General features: G+C 39.9%; 1 protein-coding gene across 1 annotated transcript; it reads right to left on the bottom strand.

The window, feature by feature from the left end:
* Positions 1 to 8613: 8613 nt before the first annotated feature.
* LOC129111535 (uncharacterized) lies at positions 8614 to 10942 on the bottom strand. The gene is made up of 5 exons (XM_054623514.1): positions 10806 to 10942; positions 10561 to 10654; positions 9675 to 9855; positions 9452 to 9516; positions 8614 to 8928 (listed from the first exon to the last, which is right to left on the bottom strand). Exons 1-5 carry the CDS (start codon positions 10940 to 10942, stop codon positions 8614 to 8616), a joined length of 792 nt encoding a protein of 263 aa, XP_054479489.1.
* Between the last annotated feature and the right edge of the window lie 12513 nt (positions 10943 to 23455).

Genomic DNA, 23455 nt, shown 5'->3' with positions numbered 1-23455 from the left:
TGCAGCCTACTATGTTTGACGTGGTTTGAGTATTGTGAAACACTGCGAGGTGAATTATGCCCCCTCTATGCAATCAACACTGCATTGCTCTCGAGTGAGGCGTCCCTCTGCTTCCATACAGTTCAGCTCAGCTGGTTGACAGCAGATTTCTGTGGTTGCTCTCTTTAGCCCTCAGGTGTGAATGTGTAGCCGGAGGAATCAGAAGCATGACATCTGCACAAGCTCAACCCTTTCCCCTGGAATAATGAAGATCTGAATGATCTGTTTATGCTCATCTGGGAATCCATTATCTGATTAAGTTCAAATGCCAACTGATTATGCGCTGGAGTGTAGTGTCGTTTCCTGCTGGAAACGCCAAACATCTGTTTGTTCCACTAAGTAATTAAAAAATTTCACAGTACTGTTATTCAAACTTATATTTACAGACTCCTTTTCATGGCTTTACTGGCCTTTGTTTGTCACCATTTATTTCTAAATGACAGTAAAGCGGACCAATGTAATATCAGTTACAGGGACAATGGTTGCTTGATTGGTGGCATTTGCATTGAAATGTTCTCTAATGGTTTTAATTGGTGGGATTTTTCAGTGTTGCCCACAACTGCTGCATTGAAGCTGTTTTCCAGGAAGGAACTCTCAATTTGAGCGCCAGTATCACTATGACGACTGAGTAAGCAGTGGTTTTTTTGGGGGGTGAGATGTAAATCGATTGGTCAGTTAAGTACCTCCCTACACAGGCATGCTGACAACAAGATTCTTATTGAGCAGCTAAACATGCATTGGGTTGCTGACATAGAAAAAATAGGGGAAACAAAAGACAAATGGCTATTCTGACTGTCAAAAGAGAGCCCATCTTTTAATATTTATTCATGCTGAGATGTTTTTTTTTCATCTGCTATCAAACATTTTCCTCCCTCTGCAATAACTCCTGCCTTATCTGACAGTTGACTTCAATATCAATTGGAGAGTACATGTAAGTGTAGATAAGATTAACGTAACGCCTTTTTAATATACTTTGTGGTTTTTGCTCTGAACACGTGTCTTTGTTCTCTGTGGTCGGCAGCAGCCATCCTTCATACTGTGCTGTTGATGCACAACATTTCAAACCTGAAGAACTTTATCTTTGCTGCCAAACACTTTTCAGACTACCTAATCAGTCTCCCTTCACCTTATCACTTTGAAGACATTTTTTCATTCAGCTAAGAGCACTGCTACTTGTGATATTGGCTGCACACTTACCAGGATATAAAGGGAACAAGAACAACAGGTTACCGTATATGACGTTAAAAGCCTCACACTTTCTTCAGCCCATCTAAGGGTGTGAAAGTTATGAGCCTCTAAACTGATGACTTATGACACTGTACAACTCCTGCGTTTGACACAACCCTTTTCAGGCTTAACACATCCTAAATGCCCATCAAATCCCCTGTGACAATGCAGCAGGTATTCAAAAGCATTTCAGCTGGAGCAAAAGGGCAAAAAAGCCCCCATTTGTACGGTGCATTTTAAAAGGTCTTGCGAGGGAAACTGGGAGGGAAAGGGAAATGTCTGCGATTGCAAATGACATGCTGCAACTTCTCCACACCTGTAGAGTAAATGTATTCTGTATCACGTTTTTATGCTAGCTTTTTTAAACACTTTGTTTTCTGTTCCACATATTTGAAGCAGAGCTTAAACAGGGACTTACTGTAATGTGAATTGATATCCTATATGGTGCCAGGTTTATGTGAGGCCCTTTTATTTTATTTTTTCATGGTAACACGGTTAGTTTTTAGATGCTTCATCCAGCAGACTTTAGTCACACTTGAGTGCTTTTTCTCTCTGCAAGAGTCCAGACACTAAAAGCATTAAAAAGAGTAACCAATCACAAAGACAGGCAGGCAGACTTAGAGACATTTCACACCAATAAACATTAAAATTAGAGTTGCACTCTTATCATCTATCCCATTCTGTGTGGACGAGGAAATAATCCTGACATTATTTATATATTAAATAGGCAGTGTACTATCATTTGCATCTTCAATGAAAGCCAGACACTTTATGGTTTAGTCAGTCTCAGAGCTATATTCCAATGACATTAAATGGGAGACTATTCATCCACAGAAAACTTTTCATTTCATCCATTTTACCTAATTTTAAAATTGAGATGAGAACTCTCCTGAGGAGCCAATTTGAATTGGAGAAAAAAAAGAAAAAATTGCCTGACCATGACTCATAAGCTATCTCTCAGTCGAAGGCTCCTCAGCACTAATGATTTATGGGCTACACGTCCAGGCCTAATTAGATCTTTGAAATACCTATCCCCTTTGTGTGAAGGGCTTTAATGGCCGGCCACTGCTACGCTACTTTGATGTGGTCCTCAAGCTCGCCCCCCACGCTTTCTCTCCGCTAACACTGGAAACGGCCGCCATGTTCACAAATAAACAAAGAAATGCACCCCACTTGCTCTTACATTAGCCTATAGAGATGCTCTCGCACACACTGACATCCACACATATCTCTCTGGAGAGACGTTGCCAGGCAACAGGAAGCAGTCTCCCCCCCCCCCATTCTTCTCTTTTCATTATTATCTTTCTTTTCTAAAGCTTCTATCTATTGTGAAAGGAAGGAAAAAGTCGACAGAGAGATCAAGTAAAAGCAATATTCTGCTCTGGTGCTGAATCTTTGATGTCCGGCATACTGTATGTCCATGTGTGCCATTATGTTGTCAGGACACAAAGTGGCATGATGCCTTCATGTGCTTTCAAACTTGTCACACAGCGATATCATGTCATTTTAGATGTCGCAGAAGTGGATTACATCTATTTTATATATCGTGGTGCGGTACTTTCCGGTTTATCATCACAGCCAGCATGAAATCACATAACTAAGGATTTACGTCATAGCCTCACAATTTGAGCTCAAATTGTCATATTTGTCATTGCGGTCTCGCATGGATCGACGGACACTTCACTCACAGACATGAACATAAACCCTTCTTAGACATGAATGGCTGAACGCACCACTCACTGTGCTGTCATTGTCTCCAATTATGATTATCAATCTGGAAAAAACATGGCAGCTGTTTGTGGGGAATTTAAGGGGAGACATTGGCCAGTCAGTTGGACAATGTGTAAGATCTGGCCACGATATAGATTTAAACTTTCAAAAAATGTATTATTATTATCAACAAAATGTGAATAAATTACAGCATTGGCGTTATGTCAAAGTCATCTACGTATTGTATTGCAAAGATATCTACTAAAAAGAACAGGCTAACCAGCTAGCTCCGGTTGTCCAGCTGGTTAATAACTTTGTCTAGATGGTGTACAATGGGTTTTTAGATAATTCTCTATTATGCGCCTGGAAACACACGTTGTCATGTGACCCATTGTTGATATTATTTAAAAACATTGATCAGTGCTGCTTTAAGTTTTGAAGGTACTTTGAATCTTTGAAACGTCTCTTCTGGTTTTTGCAATGCTTTCCAACCTTGAGAGCCCTGTAGTTCCTCCTCAGCCGTCTCACTGTATAATTAAGGCTCATGAGAAATGTGTATCTTTGCATAAAACTTTCACCTTGCGCTTCAAATGGCCGAGGAGCAGTTTGATTTAACGATGAGGTTGCATAAATGTTTTCTGCATATTTAACTTGTAACCCATATTTATCAAGCCATATGAAAATGTTCTTTACTGACGGTGTTGCCTTTTACGTCACCTTCACATTTCCATTCCCAAATGAATCCTGTGATTAAATATAGAAATAGTCAGGAGATTCTCCAATTTTCCGTCATAAAGCAGGCCTCCTGTGTCCTTGAGTCCTTGCCAAGACTAATGACAAGCTTTGTTGTCTCTCCATTTGTTTTCCTCATGTCCTCTGCCGCGACGCGACACAGTTGGAGAGAGATTACAGTTGTATTGGGTGCCGCCTGTCACTGTACAAATGCCTGTCATTAATTTCACAGGCAGAAGGCAATTTCAGAGTAGTGGATAAGTTCTGATAATGATGTGAGCTCTGTTGTGCTGTCAAGCTGGGCAGAGAAACATCAGGTCAAAGACATTTCTCCTCCTCGTTCTAACTTTTGTATCAGCATGTTTCAATTTACAAAAAGACTATCTTTGACCTAAAAGTTTTGGATTCGCCTTTTGTGAGACCTGAAATATGGCATGTGTTTTGTTTTTTCTGGGGCGTCAAAGGGAATGAAAATGAACCGAGCATACTTGAGATAGCGTTATATGTTATGAATTGCTGTATAATCATTTTAACATCGCCGGTGCCCTCTTACAGGCAGTCCATATAAATCACCTCATAAGCCTGGTGTTCATAAGGCGCTGTCGGCTGAAATCCATTGTCACTTGTAGATTTGTTTCTCCCACTCAAGAGAGGCGCTCCCATTCATCCCTTAGCCATGTATTCTTCCAACGGGCTGTCTCATCCTCCTCTCATACAACTCCGTGTGTGTGATTGCATTAGGGCAATGATAAATGTAAAATAGGAGCTCACTGCTGACTGCATCATCCCAAATTACTCTGCAGATGACGACAAGCTACAGATGGGTCCAGGAGGAGGGTATTCTTTTTTAACTGTCTTCGTCACTGTGTGTTGTTTTCACACTGAAAACGAGGGCAAGCAGCCTCTAAATCCACCGAGTCATCCTCTTGCTATCGCTGGTTGATGAGATTTGTGCCTACTCAGCCCGGTATAAAATGTTGTAAGGTTTCATATATGCTAAGAAGAAATGTATATGAAATATCCTCAATCTTGTTGAACAATCTCTTCCGTCTTTTAGGCCCACAAAACAGCCATCCCGACACATCTGCTGTGCATACTGTACACAGCAAAATCCTTAGTGTTAATTTAACTCTCATAGAGTCAAATTTAACACTTTCTTGGTGTTTATATAATCCTCACCAAGTTGGAGTTAAAGTAACACTTTTGAAAGTGTTAATATTTTAACTCTTAAATAGTGTTAAATATTTAACACTCACAGTGTTGTTTTTTAACACTTTACAGTGTATTTGTAACACTATATGGTGTTACTTACCAACACTAAGAGTGTTGATTTATTACACATTAAAGTGTGTTTTTAACACTATATGGTGTTACTTACCAACACTAAGAGTGTTGATTTATTACACATTAAAGTGTGTTTTTAACACTATATGGTGTTACTTACCAACACTAAGAGTGTTGATTTATTACACATTAAAGTGTGTTTTTAACACTATATGGTGTTACTCACTAGGGTGTTTTTAACTTTCAGTTAATCATTTTCACCAAGTTTAAAATGCTTCTATATTCAACTGTAAGAAAAACCACATTGCTACAGTATAAAGTATAATCAATCCTTAAAACAAACTATTTCTTTTGTTTTTTATTCAACATTGCAGCTCACAAACAATATTGCACACAAGATCCAGGCATCAAACACATTGACAGATAATGTCTCTCCTCCACTCTTCTCTCTAATGAACCACTCCAGTGTGGATATGAGAAAGGTGGAAATAGGCCCGTCACGTTAAAATTGTACCGGGGCGAAAATTGTACCGGCCTACGTCATCAGTTGTTTACATCTTGACAACCTGCCTGGCAACAGACGACGCGATCGTCTGTTGCCGGGCAGGTTGCAAAAAACATTCGGCTCATGTTTCCAAAAGACGAAATAACATAATACAGATAACGGATCGCTAGATAACACTTGTTTTTACTTTATATTTGTATTGTATTTAATTGTTTAATCGAATAGCAACAGACGACGCGATCGTCTGTTGAGTGGGAAACGGGCGATCGTGTCAAATGACGTAGGAAGGTTCTTGTACATTCCCACGTCATTTGACGCGATCGCCTCGATTAAACAATTAAATACAATACAAATATAAAGTAAAAACAAGTGTTATCTAGCGATCCGTTATCTGTATTATGTTATTTCGTCTTTTGGAAACATGAGCCGAATGTTGTCGGCAGGTTGTCAAGATGTAAACAACTGATGACGTAGGCCGGTACAATTTTCGCCCCGGTACAATTTTAACGTGACAGCCCAAATGAATATATTTACACATTTCACAAAATGACACACAACTTTATGCACATGAAAAAAGTTAGTTGACCAGAACAACCAGTACGTGAGGAATAGGATATGTACACAACCTATGCATATTTAAAATGAAAACAAAGGCACAATATATTGGCTCACATCTCTACCATAGGCATTTTGTAAGGCAAAGGGCTTATACATTTCAAGACTGTCTGCTTTTATAACATCTTTGTCATCACTTTCAAATACTTGGTAGGCATGAAAATGTTCACTGAATTGATCAACCACAAGTTTTGTCACTAGGAAGTACATAACACTTTCAACTAAAAGGATCTTTTGTATTCTGCAAAACACTGGCATTTCATGTTCAATCCCTCTGCAAACAACTAGTCCTGTCCTGTACTCTGTCCCACTGATTCTAACCCAATTAGTCGAGAAGATGTCTTTTGGTACAGCATGAAGGGCTCGGGCAAACCTTTCACTATCCTCATCAAAATGAAATGGTTTCAAAGGTCCATACTCCATATGGTTTAAAGGTGATGTCTCCCAATGATATCCTATAGACATTTGATGTTTTTTGGCAAGAGATTTGGTGATGTTCTTGAAGTTTTTAAGAGTGTTCTTGAATACTTTGTGTTTTGCTTCAAATCTCATGCTCCACATATGAAGTAGAGGCCCTATTTTTCTTATGCAAGCTGGGTAGTGTATCATGAAATGATGTTTTGGGATCAGGTTTCTGTGCGGATACAGCTGTTTGAACAACTCATGATGTTCCATTATTAGATGTTTTAAAAGTACAGTCATGCCTAGTGTAACAGAAGGAGAAAATATGATGTTGATAATCTGCAGTAAAATCAACAGCAAAAGCCAGTTTTTGTTTCCTTCTGGCACAATGTCACCAAAAAGTAAAGGGATGTTCCTCACAAGACAAAGAGTCTGAATGGAATTGAGGCCGATGTTATTGCCAATACTGTCTAAATTAATCCTTGTAGGACGGTTTTTTCGCTCCAAGTACCCATAGTCAAAAGCATAAATTCTAGATAACAGATCAGGCTTTGACAGAACATTTTCTGAGAGATATTCCAAAAGTAACTTTATCTCATACTGAGCCACCCCTTCTAGGATGTCGTGCATTATGTCGAAAGAAAAATTGTGGCTAACATGAAAGAACTGTAGGCCATTAAGAGATGAATTCCTTTTTAAACCAAACACTGATAACTTCTGTGGGTCTGATTGCAACTCATTGCAGTGCATTTCAAAAAGCTCTTTTCCACGCAAGATTATCTTTGGGTGGTCCTCACTGTAAACATTCTGGGCATCACCTTTTTCAATCAAACATAAACGACAGTAATAACGTCCATTAAAAGACTCTGTAAACCCTAAAATTGCATGCATTCCCAAGTTGTCCCCAGTTATCTGACATATAGTGCCATGGACTTTTTCAGTGGAGAAGGGCAAGTCAAGACCGTGACTTTCCAGTGTTTTAATGTAATTTATCAGAGGCTGAAGAATAGGATCAAAGCCATATTTTTTTACATCTTCAGTGTGAAACAGTGCGACCAAATGGATGTTCATCACAGCAGAGTTAAACTTTGGTGGCAGATTTCTAAGGACAAAATAGAGAGCACCCATTTTGTGAATACCGCGTTTTGAACCCAGTGGGTTAGCAGTTTCAAAGTCATCATAGTACATCTGAATTTGTAAAGAAGTCGGATGTTTAGAGAACAATGCATGCGTCTTAAAATAACTACCATCACAAAAGTCTTCAAATATGTCAGTTTTGGATACAAAAGTTTCCCCAAGCAATTTACAAATATCCGAATTGCGGCACATGAATTGGATAGTTTTCAAAATTGGAACGTAAACAAAAGTGTCTTTTACTTGAACTTGATCATAAGTACCGGTTTGTTTATTTCGCCTTGTATCGAATCGATGTCCTAACATTATTTCTACAGGCTCAACAACACCCCATTTTTCGTTGAAATATCTTGTTCTTTTAGTTTCAGTATTAAAGCTTACAAATGGATTTTCAAAAGTATCAAGACCTTCTAATGTAGATCGGATAGGATTGTCTTTAGGCACAGCAGATAGTATTTCTTGCTTAACTTGGGAGTGCAGTCCAGTAGCAAGTTCTTCCAAATCACTAACAATTGTTGAAACAAGACTATTTGCCATACCACTTTCTTGAAGTTTAGCTACAATTGAGGCACTGATATTTTTAGTATGTTCTTTGTTAAGACCAGATACATTGTCCTCAAAACAACCAGCCTCTAAGCTCTGTGGGACACCTGTTTCACCAACTTCTGAAGTACTTTGGACACTGTGATGGATAGCTTGAAAGGACTCCGGGTTTGCTGCAACACCACTTTGACAAAAATTCTCCTCATGAACTCTCATTAAATGTTTTTTGAAACCGGAATATGACAAAAACTGACGCCTACAACGATCTTGTGCACAAACCAACTTAAACCTCCTGCTAGGATAGAAACTGTGATCAATTCTTAAATGGGTTACCAAGGACTGGACAGCCTGGTGTACAGCTTCACATATGAAACACTTATACATTTTAATACGTTTTTTTTTTAATTTTATACGTTTTAATCCTAGTTCAGGAGTTTTGCCCGCAACTCACGGATTCTTGGAGACTCATCTGTTGTTGTGACATCGATGTTGTAGACTGTTGTCTGCACAAATGTGTAGAGCTGGACCAGGGACTCCTCGTATGACAGGTTGAACACGTAGTGTGATTTGAACAGTTCATCAAAAGCACCTAAGGAGCTGGTGGCTTGGCAGGGGATGAGCTGTTTGTCAACGACAATATAGAAGTTGTCAATCTTGTTCTGGGTGCGACCAGCAGCAAGGATGTACGGTTGTTGACCCTTTCTCCCACGCAGGTGTTCATCAATGCTGCAGCACGACTGAAAAACAGAATAAGTTGAACACCTTAATGTTAGTGCTCCCCCTTTTACGATGTTATTCAATAGTTTGCTTTTCAATATCGTGTTTGACAAATATCACTAATTTTTTTCCATTTCTTTTTTCTATTTCATGAATTAATTCTGAAAAATCCATCTAAAGCGCGTTAATGGCAAGGAAGGCCTTGTATATTAAATCATAAAGTCCATGAAGTAATGGCAGGGGGGTGTAGGGATGGAGGAGGTCAGAGAGGTAACGGGGGGCCAGAGCATGCAGGGACTTGTAGGTGAGTAGGAGGATTTTAAACTTGATCCGGGACTTAACAGGTAACCAGTGGAGTTGCATCAGGATGGGGGTGATGTGTATTAAATGTCATTTATCAAATGCAAAAGTCTGCTTTGTATATGGGCCTTTGGCCTACCTGCTCGCTAAGCGATACGCATCAGCCTTTGAAAAACTCATATTGGTCAACTACATTAGTTCTCTCTTTTGTTGCTGGGGAAAGAACAGATGAGACATCCATACCTTGTGAAAGTGAACCATTTTTTCCACTGCATCACTGGCACTGATTTTGCTCCTCTTCCGTCCAGCTGTGGGTGGCAAGAGATGAAGGAGCAGCAGCAGAGAAGCCATGTCACTGTCCCAGCCTATCAGGGGGGAGATACAACACAAAACAAGTCATCAGTATCTACTTGGAAGGCACAAAGTAAAGAGCACTAGCTATTTGGAATGAAAACCAACACTGCACACTTACTAGTGTCATCATTCTCCGTAGGTTTCTCAGCAGCATTCAGAAGTCGGCACAGCTCTTTTGACTGAGTCAGTTGTTTGGCCTCTTTGATAACCTTGTACTTGAATGCCGTGTCCCACTTTTCAAGCATCTTGGATGCTGTTTCACCACCAAACAGCAGCAGGAAGTCTTGATTCAGCTGTTGATCATACACCAATGTAAATACATTACGCTAATGGTCAGAGTATAATTAACTATTGGAACCCAACCAAATTAAAGACAAGAGTTTAAAGACTGGATTTTAAATAAAATTCACAACTCACTAGTCCTTTGACATCTATAAAACGTGGAAATGTTTTGAAGACGTCGGCAGATCTCTGTGCATCACGCACTAGGTCTTGGCGATGTTGTAAGGTCAACTTCATCTTCTCAAACACACCTGCTTCATCAGGAGAGTGAACAAGAAAAGAAATAGCCTCCCTGCAAGCATCTCCATCAAGCTGCTGCTGCTCTGTGGCAGCTGGTCTTTGGCGCTTTGGTCCTTGTAGTTGAGGCACTGTGGCTGCCTGTGGACTGCCCGTCGCCCGGTTCTTCCTGGACATGGTCCTCAGGCGCCATGATAAAAATCCTGTGTTTTTCACCCCATCATAGAAGTGCTCCTGTGAAGATGATTCAAACACTATTACAAAGGCCTATCACTACTTGATCTTAAGTTATTTTTCGTCTTCATGGCTATCTTCATGGTCGAGTCAAACTTTGTAGCAAACTTTGCTCAGTGGTACTATGTCGTGCATCTTTTAGATCAGTATAAATTAACAGTGCATTCAATCATGTAAGCTAAACCCAAAAGCTCTTGTCTGTAAAACTTTATTAGAAAGTAACCTTTTTTTTTTTTAAAACTTACATATCCCTTTGGAGAAAAAGGATCCTTCAGCGAGGGAAAGAGTGTAATGATTCCCAGGGCATACTTCTCTTTTTGCTGACGTGGAACAATCCTCCTTTAGAGAAAAAACTATTCAACATCAAAATCCAAATGCTCCACTAATGACTATAGCAACACAACTGTTATTTCAAAATTCATTACATTCCTTCTTAATAAACCATTTCTAAACAGAAAAGTTTGTTAAAATGTATTTAAGAACCACGTACCCATGCATTTCAGTCATATGGCTAGTCAGAATGTTAACAAGGTGTCTCCGGGTGCTGTGCGTCAACGTATTTTCTGACTTGTACTCTTCCAGGACATCCTCACCTCCAGGTTTCCTTAGCAAGGCATTTTCTACCATCTTTTCACATAAGAGAAATAGATCAGTGTACATTTCAGTCTTCTGTGATAAAATAATTTGAACAATAACCTGCCAAAATGTGCCTGTTCCGATTTACTTTCCTCGCTAAATGAACAATTCTAATTCATGCACCTTTCTAAATGTCAAAATACTGATTGGTGATAATCTCAAATGAAATGACACTGTATATGTTTGCAAGTGACAACTATTGCTCAAGTACCTCTTTCGCTGCCTCTGACCCTGAGGCCTCTGTGGTACTTCTGTTCATGACTTCAAAGTTGGATACATTTCTGTCTATGGGAATCCCCGTTCTCTTCGACTGGAGAGGTCATTATCACTCGAAGAAGGTGACATGGTATCCGTGAGGGAAGATGGTGATGAATGATCTAAAGGAGAGAAAACTTTAAAAACAAGGAAGAAGTAGAAATTAGAAGTAGAAATTATTTTTGATATGGTTATGATTTCAAATAAAACCATTGACTGTCATTTTTGACTCAGAAAACTGACCCAGTGTAACATTACTATATACTTTATTTTAAGAGATATCTTTAAGGTACAGTTCTGTCAGGTTTTCTCAGCCTTTTACATTGAATTGTAAATAGTAAAATATGCTTTTACTTTCACTTGCATTATCTTCCTTTTTTATGTATCAATAACTTTTTCACATTGTTTGGACTAAATATAACTTTTTAATAAAATATATATATTTTTATAGCTCTCTAGTTACAAACTATAACAGGAGTTCTCATCCTTTTTTTTAACTTAAGGTCCACTTCTGATCGTAAAAAAATCTCCTTCACAAATAAAAAAACAAATCATAAAATAAAAACATAAAATAATGTGAGCTGTAAATATGTGTTATGCCTCTGTCGGCTACAATGACAAAACAAATATCCTGCCAACCCTCATCCACACTGCCTGCCTTTTATTAATCAAAATGAAATGTAATCAGGGTCATAAATCAATACCACACCCTTTGGAACTTTTAATGATGCAGGGTTTTATCCCACATCCCTTCTTTCGAATAATAATGAATAAAAAAAAATATTTATTTATTTATTTTCTATCACTGCATCCAATGGAATGTTGGCTATAGCTCAAAGTGGTTTGTATCTAGTAGGGATATCACCAGAACCAAAATTCAAAAAATGTGACGATACAATTTTTTTGCAGTACAACAGGTACCGGGAAATCAGGACTTGGACAGTGTCCAATCGTCTCGGTACCAATAGCACCTTTATTTCATAGCGCTACATTGTGAACAACAAATCGTTGTTGAAATCTGCAGCAGCACAGTCCTGCTTGGCTAAACAACGACTACTAGCTAACATCAAGGGTTGCATTGAGCTACATTATTGTGCATTTAAGCTCTGTTTGTTAAAACAGAGTATAGGGCGAAAATAAATGATAGCTTCATCACGATGTGTTCAAATGTTATCTTGAGAAAGTAATTCATGCACAGAAACTTAAGGCTGATGATGTGTCGCGATTTTTGCATTGTGCTATTCAAACCTTCAAATTTTTTAATTAAAATAGATATTATGCATTTCATTATGACGTTCTTTACATGTGAATTCTTAATCAGATTTAGTAATAGAAATATTTATTTTTAGATATTAAGAAAAAATAGTTTTTTGATTTAATTGAACCATTTGGCATTTGCCTCTGTGGTCCACTAGATGGCGCTCTGAGGCCCACCAGTTTACTGATGATCAGTGTCACCTCACATTTGGGCTTGAATGGTTTAAAATTGCCCCTATTGTCTGTTTTTAGAGGAAATCAAGGAGAACTCACAGTGTTCTGGTAGAAAGGCAAAGATTAAGAAAATAGGGGGAAAAAAACCCAGCTACGGGCATGATGCCCATTTCTCCGTTCAGCATATCGATAATAAATAATCCATCACACCTCTGCAGCATTTACGGCCACAACGGAGAAACTTGTCCCAGCAATATGACGACAAGCTGAAGAGTACGTCTGATTGTTTGCACTACTTTGATGTGCATTTTAATTGGCTGTAAGTGAGGAGAACAACTGCGCCCGCAACAGTCAAAGTTGCAGCGCTCCAATGGCCTGTCTCTGGAGCGGCAAAGCGGCTTTCCTCCAGTGCTCTGCAAATCTACAGGTCTGACAAATCCTTATTAGGGGCCTCTACTGTACATCAGTATATGTGTGTGTGTTTTTGTGTGTGTGTGTGGGTTTATGATTTTGCACTACTGGCCAGGGAAGCCTATTTGACCAATTAAACCAGGATGTATTTGCTCTCTCTCTCTCTCTGTGTGTGTGTGTGTGTGTGTGTGTGTGTGTGTGTGTGTGCGTGTGTGTGTGCGCGTGTGTCTGCCGCGTGGGTGTGAAAATATTTAGAATCCTCTTGACACCCAATTAGAGAGCAACCCGACATGACCTCCAACTTCAAGAGACACCAAAAAGCTCACTTGAAACAACAACTTGGAACTGCTTGACAAAATGGCCCCACTAATGAGCATCTGTAAACACAACTTTATTCTTGCTGATTGGTATTTAAAAGAAAGAGAAAAACTACAGTGTGCAGACCAGATGACTTTAATAACCGTGCCTAATGAATGCACAGAGACCGGTCATTTTACCAATGGTCATCGGATATTTTCACTTCATACTGCCTGCCTAGGAAATCGTATTTGTCTGGATTTGTTGTGTTTAGTTTTGCAAGAAGAAAATGAAGTTAGGTATATACTCTCTATAGTATGGCAACTAAACATCTTATGAAACGGGTTTATGAGTTTTGTTTTCTGGCTAATTGTCATTGTAGCAGAGGTTGGAGCCGACTTTGAAACCTGTGGAAAACTTGCTTTAACCATGGCATGCATTTATTACATAAAAAAAAATGAGACCTGGTCCAAAGGGGAACAGAAGACAGTACAATCTGATTCGAATAGATCTGAGGATGGTTAGACCTGATCCTAAATAACTCCATCGTCCCAAATAGCATGAATAAATGTCTATAAATGCTCTTCCCTTTTGCCCAGATCATATTTTGCCGCTGTCCATGCAGACCAAGCCAATCCAGCGATGACTTTAACTTTAGCTGTGCCACTGGTATCAATTCATCATACAGGCTAACTATCAAACAAGAAACCTCTGTCTGTGTGTAGTGGTTATGTCATTCTCATATCTCAAGAACTCTTCATTCAATGTCATACTGAAATATTTTCTATTCACTATTGTTTTCTGCAACTGTGCTGGTTATAAAGACGAACACTGAACCCACTTGAGTCCAACCTATGATTTTAGCCGGAAGGAGAGCAGTATGTCAAATACAGTCTCGTCAAATATTCTGAAGCATACGGTTCACTTACATAGTTCTGGTAAGTCCCTCCTTTATCCCTACAGACTATCCCTCCGGACATTTCTAAATATATCCCCTCCCTTATACAGCCTTGTCGTGTGGAGTAAACATACAGTATGTATGTCATATTTAGGTCATAACAACGAGGGCCCTATGGGTAACATGTACTATGCTGAAGGGAGCCTCTTTATACACAAGGTATTGAAGAAGTCTGCTGAATTCTGAAGATTCATGAGGATACCCAGATTCTAGTATAGTATAGAACTAAAAAGTATACAGTGTAGGCACATCTGCATACAGTTTTTCCATCACATTTCAAAAAGTCTTCCAGGTCATGTTCAGTTGATCATCTTATCCTCTAAAGACAATCACCGTCTCCTGTAAACGACGGTAAAAAGGTTGATGGTTCTGCTTGCTTCTTTGATAAATCGGAAGCGGTCGGCATTTGTCTAGAGCTGTCACGTCAGTCCCGTACGCCGAGCAATGAAAAGCTCTGTCAGTCTTTGTGAGGTCTCTTAAATTTGCTTCCGCTCTTTCAATTCAACTTTCAATCATTTGTCAAGCTTCTCCATTTGAGTAGCGGCAACCTTGATTACTTTTAAAGCTGCTATTTTAGGTGACGTGTCGTTTTCATACCCACACATCCTTTCAAACTTTTACCCTGCCACTAAGAAAATTAATAGTTTCCTTTTATTGCAGCGAGAGTCTGCCACCTCCTGAAGTGATGAAACTAAAAATTAGTCAAACTCCCCAGAAGTTGGACCCCGTCCTCCCCGTTCCATTCTGGCCGCTCATTCCCCATTGACCACGTTCACGAAAACAATAAACTAGTGATCAAAGCGGCCCCAGGAGTTCCCATGGCCACAGTCTTCAGATCACAGAAGAGGAGCAGGTCCGCTGGAGAGAGGGAGGAATGTGGCCGGGGGTGGAGGATGAAACGGAATATGAAACCGTCAAATGGAGATCAACTCTGCTGATCCTGCTTTTTGATCTCCGTCTGGGCTGCTCCTTGAAATATATGACTCCACACAGGCAGCAGGAGGGCACTGAATGTGTCTGTCAGCTCTCATACACACCATGTGTACAAACACGTATGCAGCCATACAGGAAAACTTGCAGTAGGCAGATAATATATTTTTCACATCCATTTTCCCTCCTACATGTACACCATCAGTCACCTCATATCAAATCGCAGTTTGAATCCCGGTTTCTGTGTTTGAAATGTAGATTGTTTGGGTGTTTGCCACAAAAAAAGGTGTTTCATATGTATGATATGCAAACTTTTCACCTTGAGGCAGTGTATTGTTTGCATACCTGCATCCACAAAAGCTGACAGCGAGTGCATCCACACTTGGAATAGCAACATCAGTGTTTACTGGGTTTTGAACAATTCAGAGTCACATTTAGCTGTGTTGCTTGTTTCACAGAGACACAAACTGTAAGTGTAAAGTCTCTTCACTTTGTATTCAGTTATTTTAATGGGGAGTAAACAAAAAACTCTTTACAGCTAATTAAAATACTGTGCTTATTGACTTGTTATATTTTACTTTTGTACGGCCTGAAATTCAAGAAACAAAGAGGCCATGCCACTGTAATTAATCAAGCTTTTATTAAATAAGTTGTAATGAGATGTATGTAAGCAGCACCCAAAGGCCTCTGCACAAACACACACATAAAACAAAGCTGCATGTATTCATGCCTACACATCATTGTAAATACACCACTAAAGCACCTGTACACACGCGTTATATATGCACACGCACGCTGTACACCCACATACACACTGTGCATAATTATTAGAGTGCTCAAAGTTGCTGACTGACCACTTTTTCAATCAACCTGTGCGTTCCAGCAGCTCCCATCCGCCCAATCCATCAAATCTCCCCGAGCGCCACGCCACGCCATCACAGAAGCAGCTATTGTAGCCCGGGCTGCGAGTCAATAAAACCAGAGATGATTACAAAAGGGATTATAATTAGTTGGAAGTGATTTTTGAACTGTTCTTTGACGCCTTTTGTTAGGACCGCTGATCCCATCTCACAGACCAGCGTCTCTTTGATTGCCACTTTCATAAAGATGTTAAGAAGAAGTGATTACAGAGTAAGCCTGTTTAATAAAGCTTTGAAGTTGAGTTTCTTTGAAAGCAAGATCAAACCACATAAATAAGAACTCATTATAGCAGTAATAATAATTTTGAACTTTTCCCAAGTGTAGGTTATCATTAACACTGAATCAATGAATTTAGTCTTGAAAGGGTTTATTCTTTCCATTGACATGTAGATTAAGATTGATATTTAAGTTTACATCCATATGGTCTTTCTTTGGGCAACAGATTGCAAATCAATTCAAACCCAACTTCATTTTCAGAGTTTCTCCAGGTCACTTTGAAATGAAATTTGCGAGAACTCTTTCGGTAGACTAAGTGGCTTATCAAAAGAAGCACGGAGGGGAAATAATATTACATGCTAATAGGGGGGAGCTGGTGGGAGCAAAGGCTTAAGTCGGAACAAATTTTATTTCAGAATGTGTATTAATCAAACCCAAACTCATCATCATATGATCTCAAAGGCAAAACCTGCATCAGTATTCAAACATCAGCACATGTAATAAGCGCGGGGCCCGGCAGGACTGTCGGTGGAAACATTACTAAATCAAGCATGCTGAACACTAGGAGCACGGCTCGGCTTATTGACACCACTTAAAATAATAGATGTGTTTATTTGTGTTTCTGCAACGGACACCCAGGGTTAATAAACGTCTGCATTCATCTGGCAATAATAGTAACAACAGGCTGCAATCATCCATATGGATTGGGGTGCATGTCATGTAAGAGGGCGTTCCTTTAGACGGGGGTGATTCATTAAACGCATGCAGGGTGACGGTCGTTTGTTCAGACTCAACAGTTTGGATCCCATTGGTGAGCAAAACCCTCCTCCAAAGCTTTACAGTTTTACTGAGGTTTTAGAGCAAAAAGGGTTTTACTCAAGGAGCGTGTTTTTTGGTAGAAAACAGGGCGTGTTACCGAAAGATAGTTTTCTGACTTTAAATGATGTGCAGGGAGATAGCTTTGGATGCTGCCCAGGTCTTGCTGAGAAAATATAATTGAACATTATAATCAAGTTCATATTGACTTTTATTAATTTGTAGTCTGGCCATGACTGATTTAAAAGAAGAAGAAACATTTTATATATATATATATATATATATATATATATATATATATATATATATATAAACAAATCAGCATGCTGATGTTTTTGCACCACTCAGTGTCATTGGAAGAACCCAAAAAATAACAAACTAATGACATTTGGCTGGAAATTTTGAATGGTAATATTTTGAGTTGTTGCCCAGGTATTTGGCTTTGATATAATATAAAAAGTAAAAATGAAGATACTGATATTACAACCAGATTGGAAGTTATCATCACTTTCTTCACTGTAGAATTATTTTTGAATTGGTGTAAAATGAGAAGCCGGCTGAGTTTACTTTGAAAAATGAAGAGTTGATCATGACATTATCTTTATAGCTTTGGTAGCAAAGGTTGCCCTGGACCAGGTAGGGTTTAAGAATGCTCAACAGGTATGGCCACATGACTCACAGAGGAGTGATGATTCAGGGGAAACCTCATTAACCAGCAGGTTATCCTGCAGCGTCATAAATTAGGAGCCATGCCAATTTCAGTCGGCACCGAGAGAGAGACCTCAGACCTCCTGATCTGCAGTCAAACGTTCTGCCTCTGAGCTATACTCTCCATCCCCAAATGCATCTGGCCAGAGACAATAAACCTCTGAGCCAATTTAACACCATACACACTTACTGCATTACACTATGTGGGTGTGATGCAGTGCATTTTAAAAAAGGATCTACTCACTGAAACATTTTGATTTTGATAGAGCTTGGTATTTATCTATAAATGGTAGTGCTTCCCCATAAATAAAATAAAGGTATGTCTCGTAATCACTGGTATCAGGGATATTGCGAGAACTGATACTTTGGTAACAAAACGGTGCCATTTCCTCGATGGTGCCACATCCTGAACAACAGAGTGTTGAAAATCTGCAGGAGGAGAGCTAGTTAACGTTAGCTGTTAGCAGAAAGTTGCTCCATGTGGTTATTATTCAATCTGTAAACCCTTCACCATCACAGATCATGGCGTCCATGATCCACCATTAGTCACAACTAACGCTAACATCAGTATTTTTTGTTGACCGAGTTTATAATCATTTTTGAGTCTGTATAATAACTATTAACCAAGCCTACATTATTATTATTTTTTTAATGAAAGTATAAACCCTGCAGTGGCGACAGGTCTTTGACCTCGGTAACTTTCACCTCACCACAACCTGTCATTCTGTGACTTACATGTAATAAAGCCACAAAAACAGATTATTTGGTAAATACCTCTGTGTGCAAGCGGGTCATAGAGCAGAGGGAGAGGGCAGCATGCTGGCAGAACACTGACAGATTGGATGAGCCCTGTGTGTGTGTGTGTGTGTGTGTGTGTGTGTGTGTGTGTGTGTGTGTGTGTGTGTGTGTGTGTGTGTGTGTGTGTGTGTGTGTGTGTGTGTGTGTGTGTGTGTGTGTGCGTGTGTCAGCCCGGTTTCACAAAATGTTAGCATCAGTAGTTTGGTCTTCACCGAGGAGGCGATGTGTCCAATTTTGTCCCCAGACACCCATTGCAGGTGGTCCAGAAGTTGCACTCCAAATACAAGCTACTGAGAAGCTATTTATGGAGCTGCTTTGTTTTATGTTTGCATACAGATCTGGCACATTTTCTATTCTAAACTGCTTGCAAACATTTACTTTCTACTCTCATGCTCTTTTCTGCTGTTTGTCAGTGTGTTTAGTTGCTGTCCCAGCTCAAATATAATTTGCAAATAATTAGTGCCGTTTGTTTTAATCTTCACGGATCGTCAGCCGAGGGAGACTTATTCTGCATCCTATAACCACAACTATAAAATGCATACGAGCCATACCCATATCACAAGTACGCTAAAAACAAACTGCTTTTGAAGTGCTACTTGATAAATCGAGTCCAACGTTTGTGAGTGTGTGCCTGTTTGTGTCCCTGCATAAACATGAGGAGCACTTCAGGTACATCATAAGGAAAAACGTGCATTCACTTTCAAGGCCACTTTAAGTGCCTGGAGAAACAAATGAAGCTCACTTCAAGTAGAGGCAATATTTGACAACCAATCCCAGGGCTTGGGGAGACAAGTGCCCTTGCAGGTGGAGGCACAGAGGTGGATTATCACAACATCATTTATTAGACTGATTGAAATGTCAACTACTGAGTTTACGAAGAGAAACATTGAGTTGCGAACAAGCTCAAATATTATTGCTCATTGGAGTAAGCTATCTGTGCCCCCCACTTCCAGTCTTTTTTGCGAGGCTAAGCTAATGCTGCGTTCATGTCTTGTCAGCAGAAAGGGCAATATGAGAAAACCTTACTCCAACTCGGGAGCTTTCAAACATTATCTTAAGATAGTTACCCTTTGCCATTATGCTAGCATTGTAGTCACACTAGAGCAGTGGTTCTCAAATGGGGGTACGTGTATCCCTGGGGGTAGTGAAGGCACTCCAGGGGGTACTTGAGATTTTTAAAGAATATATTTAAAATTAGCATCCATTCAAAAATCCTTTCAAAATAGTTATTTAATAAATATTCAATAAAATATAAGTGTAAGTTCATGAACTGAATTCAATGCCACAATGCAATCTTCAGTGTTGACAGTTTAATAAATCAGACACTGATGGCACAGCACATAGTATTACATCTTTTTTTCAACCAAAAATGCTTTGCGCTGGTTAGGGGGTACTTGGCTGAAAAAATATTTCACAGGGGGTACATCACTGAAAAAAGGTTGAGAACCACTGCACTAGAGCATTCAACAGGCTGAGAGCTGCATGTACAAGCAGGGTTGGTGGTTTGATCCCAGACTTTCCTGGTAAACATGTCGAAGGATCTTTATTCATATATTGTCAATATCTTTAGTTTAGAGTTTTTTATGAAGATTACAGCCATAAAAAAATCTCCAACTGGATTACATTTTTGGGGTGTTGACAGTTTTTGTCCCACTTGGCTGCTCGTAATTGCAGCCTCTGTCTAGTACATGATGCCACTGTTACTATTACACTAGCACTGGTGACTACACGAATAAAATATTGTAGTTCACATAAATCGTAAAAGAGCTTCAAGCTACATAAACAAATTATGGTGGCCGTGTGGAGTGTTTGCTCCATACCATCATAGATACAGGAGCAAAATATGTTTGTCTTTGCACATCTTTTGCTTTTTTTTTTCTAAAAAACAAGCTGAAAACTGTATCCAAGCAAATATTTATTAGATGCTACAACATGTTACACTTCTTTTGTTTGTCAAGTAGGACAACTGTATGAGGGATGAAAGAAAAACTCTTGAGATACAATATCTAATACAAACACACACACAGTACACCGGCCAGAACAAGCTGTCTCAGCTATGTTCTTCAGCTTCCCGATGTTGTAATTATTTTATGTTTCCTCGGGCAACAAAACTCTGTAACACTTTCAACTAAAGCCTGTCTTGTTTTTTCTTTGTCATGATCAGTTTTAACAATACAATACAAGACAACACCTGCAGTATGGAGCGAATATCCGTCAATTCACATGTGCATCTTAGGCCAGGTCTCTTTCATCCATCCCATCCAGGGGAATACAAAGAACTACTTTCCCTTTAGCTGTGTCTGAAAGTAGATCAAGTTACTTGTACTGATCCATAAGGACCTGACATTTACAGCAAAGATGGAATATAAACCTCTTGGAGATCTATGTATTCATGAGAGGAATACATTTTTAAGATCCTTTTAATGGTTATGCCTCTGCTCTAAATTGGGTGCAGTTGGCCTCCTCTTCCTCTAAGCCTTGAAAATATACTTGCATGCTTCTCTTTCCTTTTTAAAGAGGACACGAAATGTGCATGTTTTGGCACAGCTGATATGGAGAGAAAAAAATGCGGCGAGAGTAAACAGTGTTAATCCCACCGTTATAATAACAGGATACAACACACGACCAGAGAAATGTTGAAAAGCAGAAATCCTTAAACAGGAGTAGGACCAAAGGGAAAATATTTAAGACCCATTAAGACATGGTGCTGAAGCAGTCTGCCTTTTTGTGGATAAACGGTGGGCGGGAAAGCGGAGTATATGGGGACACCAGAACCCCCCCCACACACACATACACACACACACACCGCCTGTTGCTCCCCTGTAAGGTTTGGAGTATAACCAAGGCCTCGTGACAGACAGTCATAGCAGAACACAGGTGACACAAGGCCAAAAAAGTGAAACGCTATTATATGGGCTTCAGAATAAAGTAGGGCTTTCCGTGTTTACTCTTCTTAGCGACCCAGTCTCTGAATGAGATAGCAGAGGAGGAGAGGTTGGGGATCAGAGAGAGGAGATGATGGGGCATGGGAGACGGAGTCCACTGCAGCTGGAGTCAGTGCCCATCAGTACAGTTTTGTCCTCGGTATTGACCTTCAGGACATTTAGGAGCAATGAAATAGTGGCCTCTACTTTGTCGCATTCGATCCAGTGGCTCCTCAGTCGTCGTCTTTCACTGTCTTTAAGGTTGTATCTGTTGTACTCAGCCAAACAACCTCCCGAGGTAACAGGCTAGAGTACTGCAACATGGCGGCACTATTGCAACGAAAGACGTAACAAATTCTTCTTTTCTTTTAAATGCTTACATTTGTCATGTTGATTAGAGTGGAAACCAACTTTGTAAATCAGGTTAAGTTGGTTGACTGCTTCATTTCCACTTTGCGTGCTTAAACCTCAAGGTTTTCTTTCATTATATTGTATAAAGCCTCAACAGTTCAAGAAGCTGCTACAAAGAAAAAAACATTCCATGAGTGTGTTACTTAACCGATGCTTTGTTGACCATTTTAATTGTCCACATCTGTAACCTGAACAACCTCACCTGAACCTGAACAACCTCACATCTCCAACAAATGACACTTTGTTTCCGTATCTCTGTGCGTCATCTTCATTTTTTTCCCTCACCCCACCTACACGACCCCGGATTAGCTTTTAGATCGCCCTGACCCCGCTGAAATCATGGTGGGAATTCAATGGCACAGCTGGGAGCTTGTGTATGTGTGTATTTATTTGTCTCTGGGCCCGTCTAAGGGCCTGAGTGCATTGCGCCCTCATATTTCTTTTGGTTTTAGGGGGAGCATTTCCTGTGTTTTTGGTTGTGCCTTTTTGAGCGTGAAGACGTGTGGGTTGTGCGGCTCATATGTGCAGGAGAAGGCGAGAGCGGCTTGGTTGCTGTAATGATTAATGGGGGAAACTTTCAGTGCTGATTCCATTCGGATAATGGTGGCCAGGCGAAAAAAAGCAATCTTACTTGTCGCTCTGTTCTGCACAATTGATCCAAAAGGGAGGAAAAGAAAAAACAGTGAAATGTGGAAAGCTCTCAATTTCTGAGCCTGTGTTTTGATTCTGTTCACACACACACACACACACACACACACACACACACACACACACACACACACACACACACACACACACACACACACACACACACACACACACACACACACACACACACACACAGCTCGCACTCATAACAGATCCATGTGAGCTCATGGGTCCTAAAGAGAATAAACCAACCTTGCACCGACACTAACTTGCAGCAGCTACTTTTATATTCCAGGCTGATTGATCTGGGCATTCAGCATCTGGCATTTCCACATTTTTTCCCTTTCTAATTAGCTGCTGATGCTGACATAATTAGTTACCACAGATGGACCGAGGATGTCTGGCTGACACTATCTCACTCACACAGCCTCGCGGCGCTTTTACAACTCTGCATTGTGACACCGCTTGAAGGTGTTTAAATCTGGACGGGCTTTATTTGCTCTGGATCATGTCACTGCACGGTGAACAACGGCTGCATTAATAAAACTTGCAGCCGTTAGAGCCGTAAAATCCACCTTCATGCGTTTACCCATCATAAATAACAATGGGAGCTTTTTTCTTTTGTCCGTAGAACATAATAGTATCAGATGAGTATATTCTATCATTATCTTTGTTGCACTATGAAGTGCCTTATTTATATTCACACCTTCTGATTATGAGATTCCACCCACGACAGAGTAGCTCTGTTCACGCTGGCCCAAATTAAATGAAAACACCTCC

The sequence above is a fragment of the Anoplopoma fimbria genome, chromosome 22 (assembly GCF_027596085.1).
Source record: "Anoplopoma fimbria isolate UVic2021 breed Golden Eagle Sablefish chromosome 22, Afim_UVic_2022, whole genome shotgun sequence".
In the NCBI taxonomy this organism is placed as follows: domain Eukaryota; kingdom Metazoa; phylum Chordata; class Actinopteri; order Perciformes; family Anoplopomatidae; genus Anoplopoma; species Anoplopoma fimbria.
Note: the sequence above shows the minus strand (reverse complement) of the source record. Positions and strands in the feature narration are given on the sequence as shown.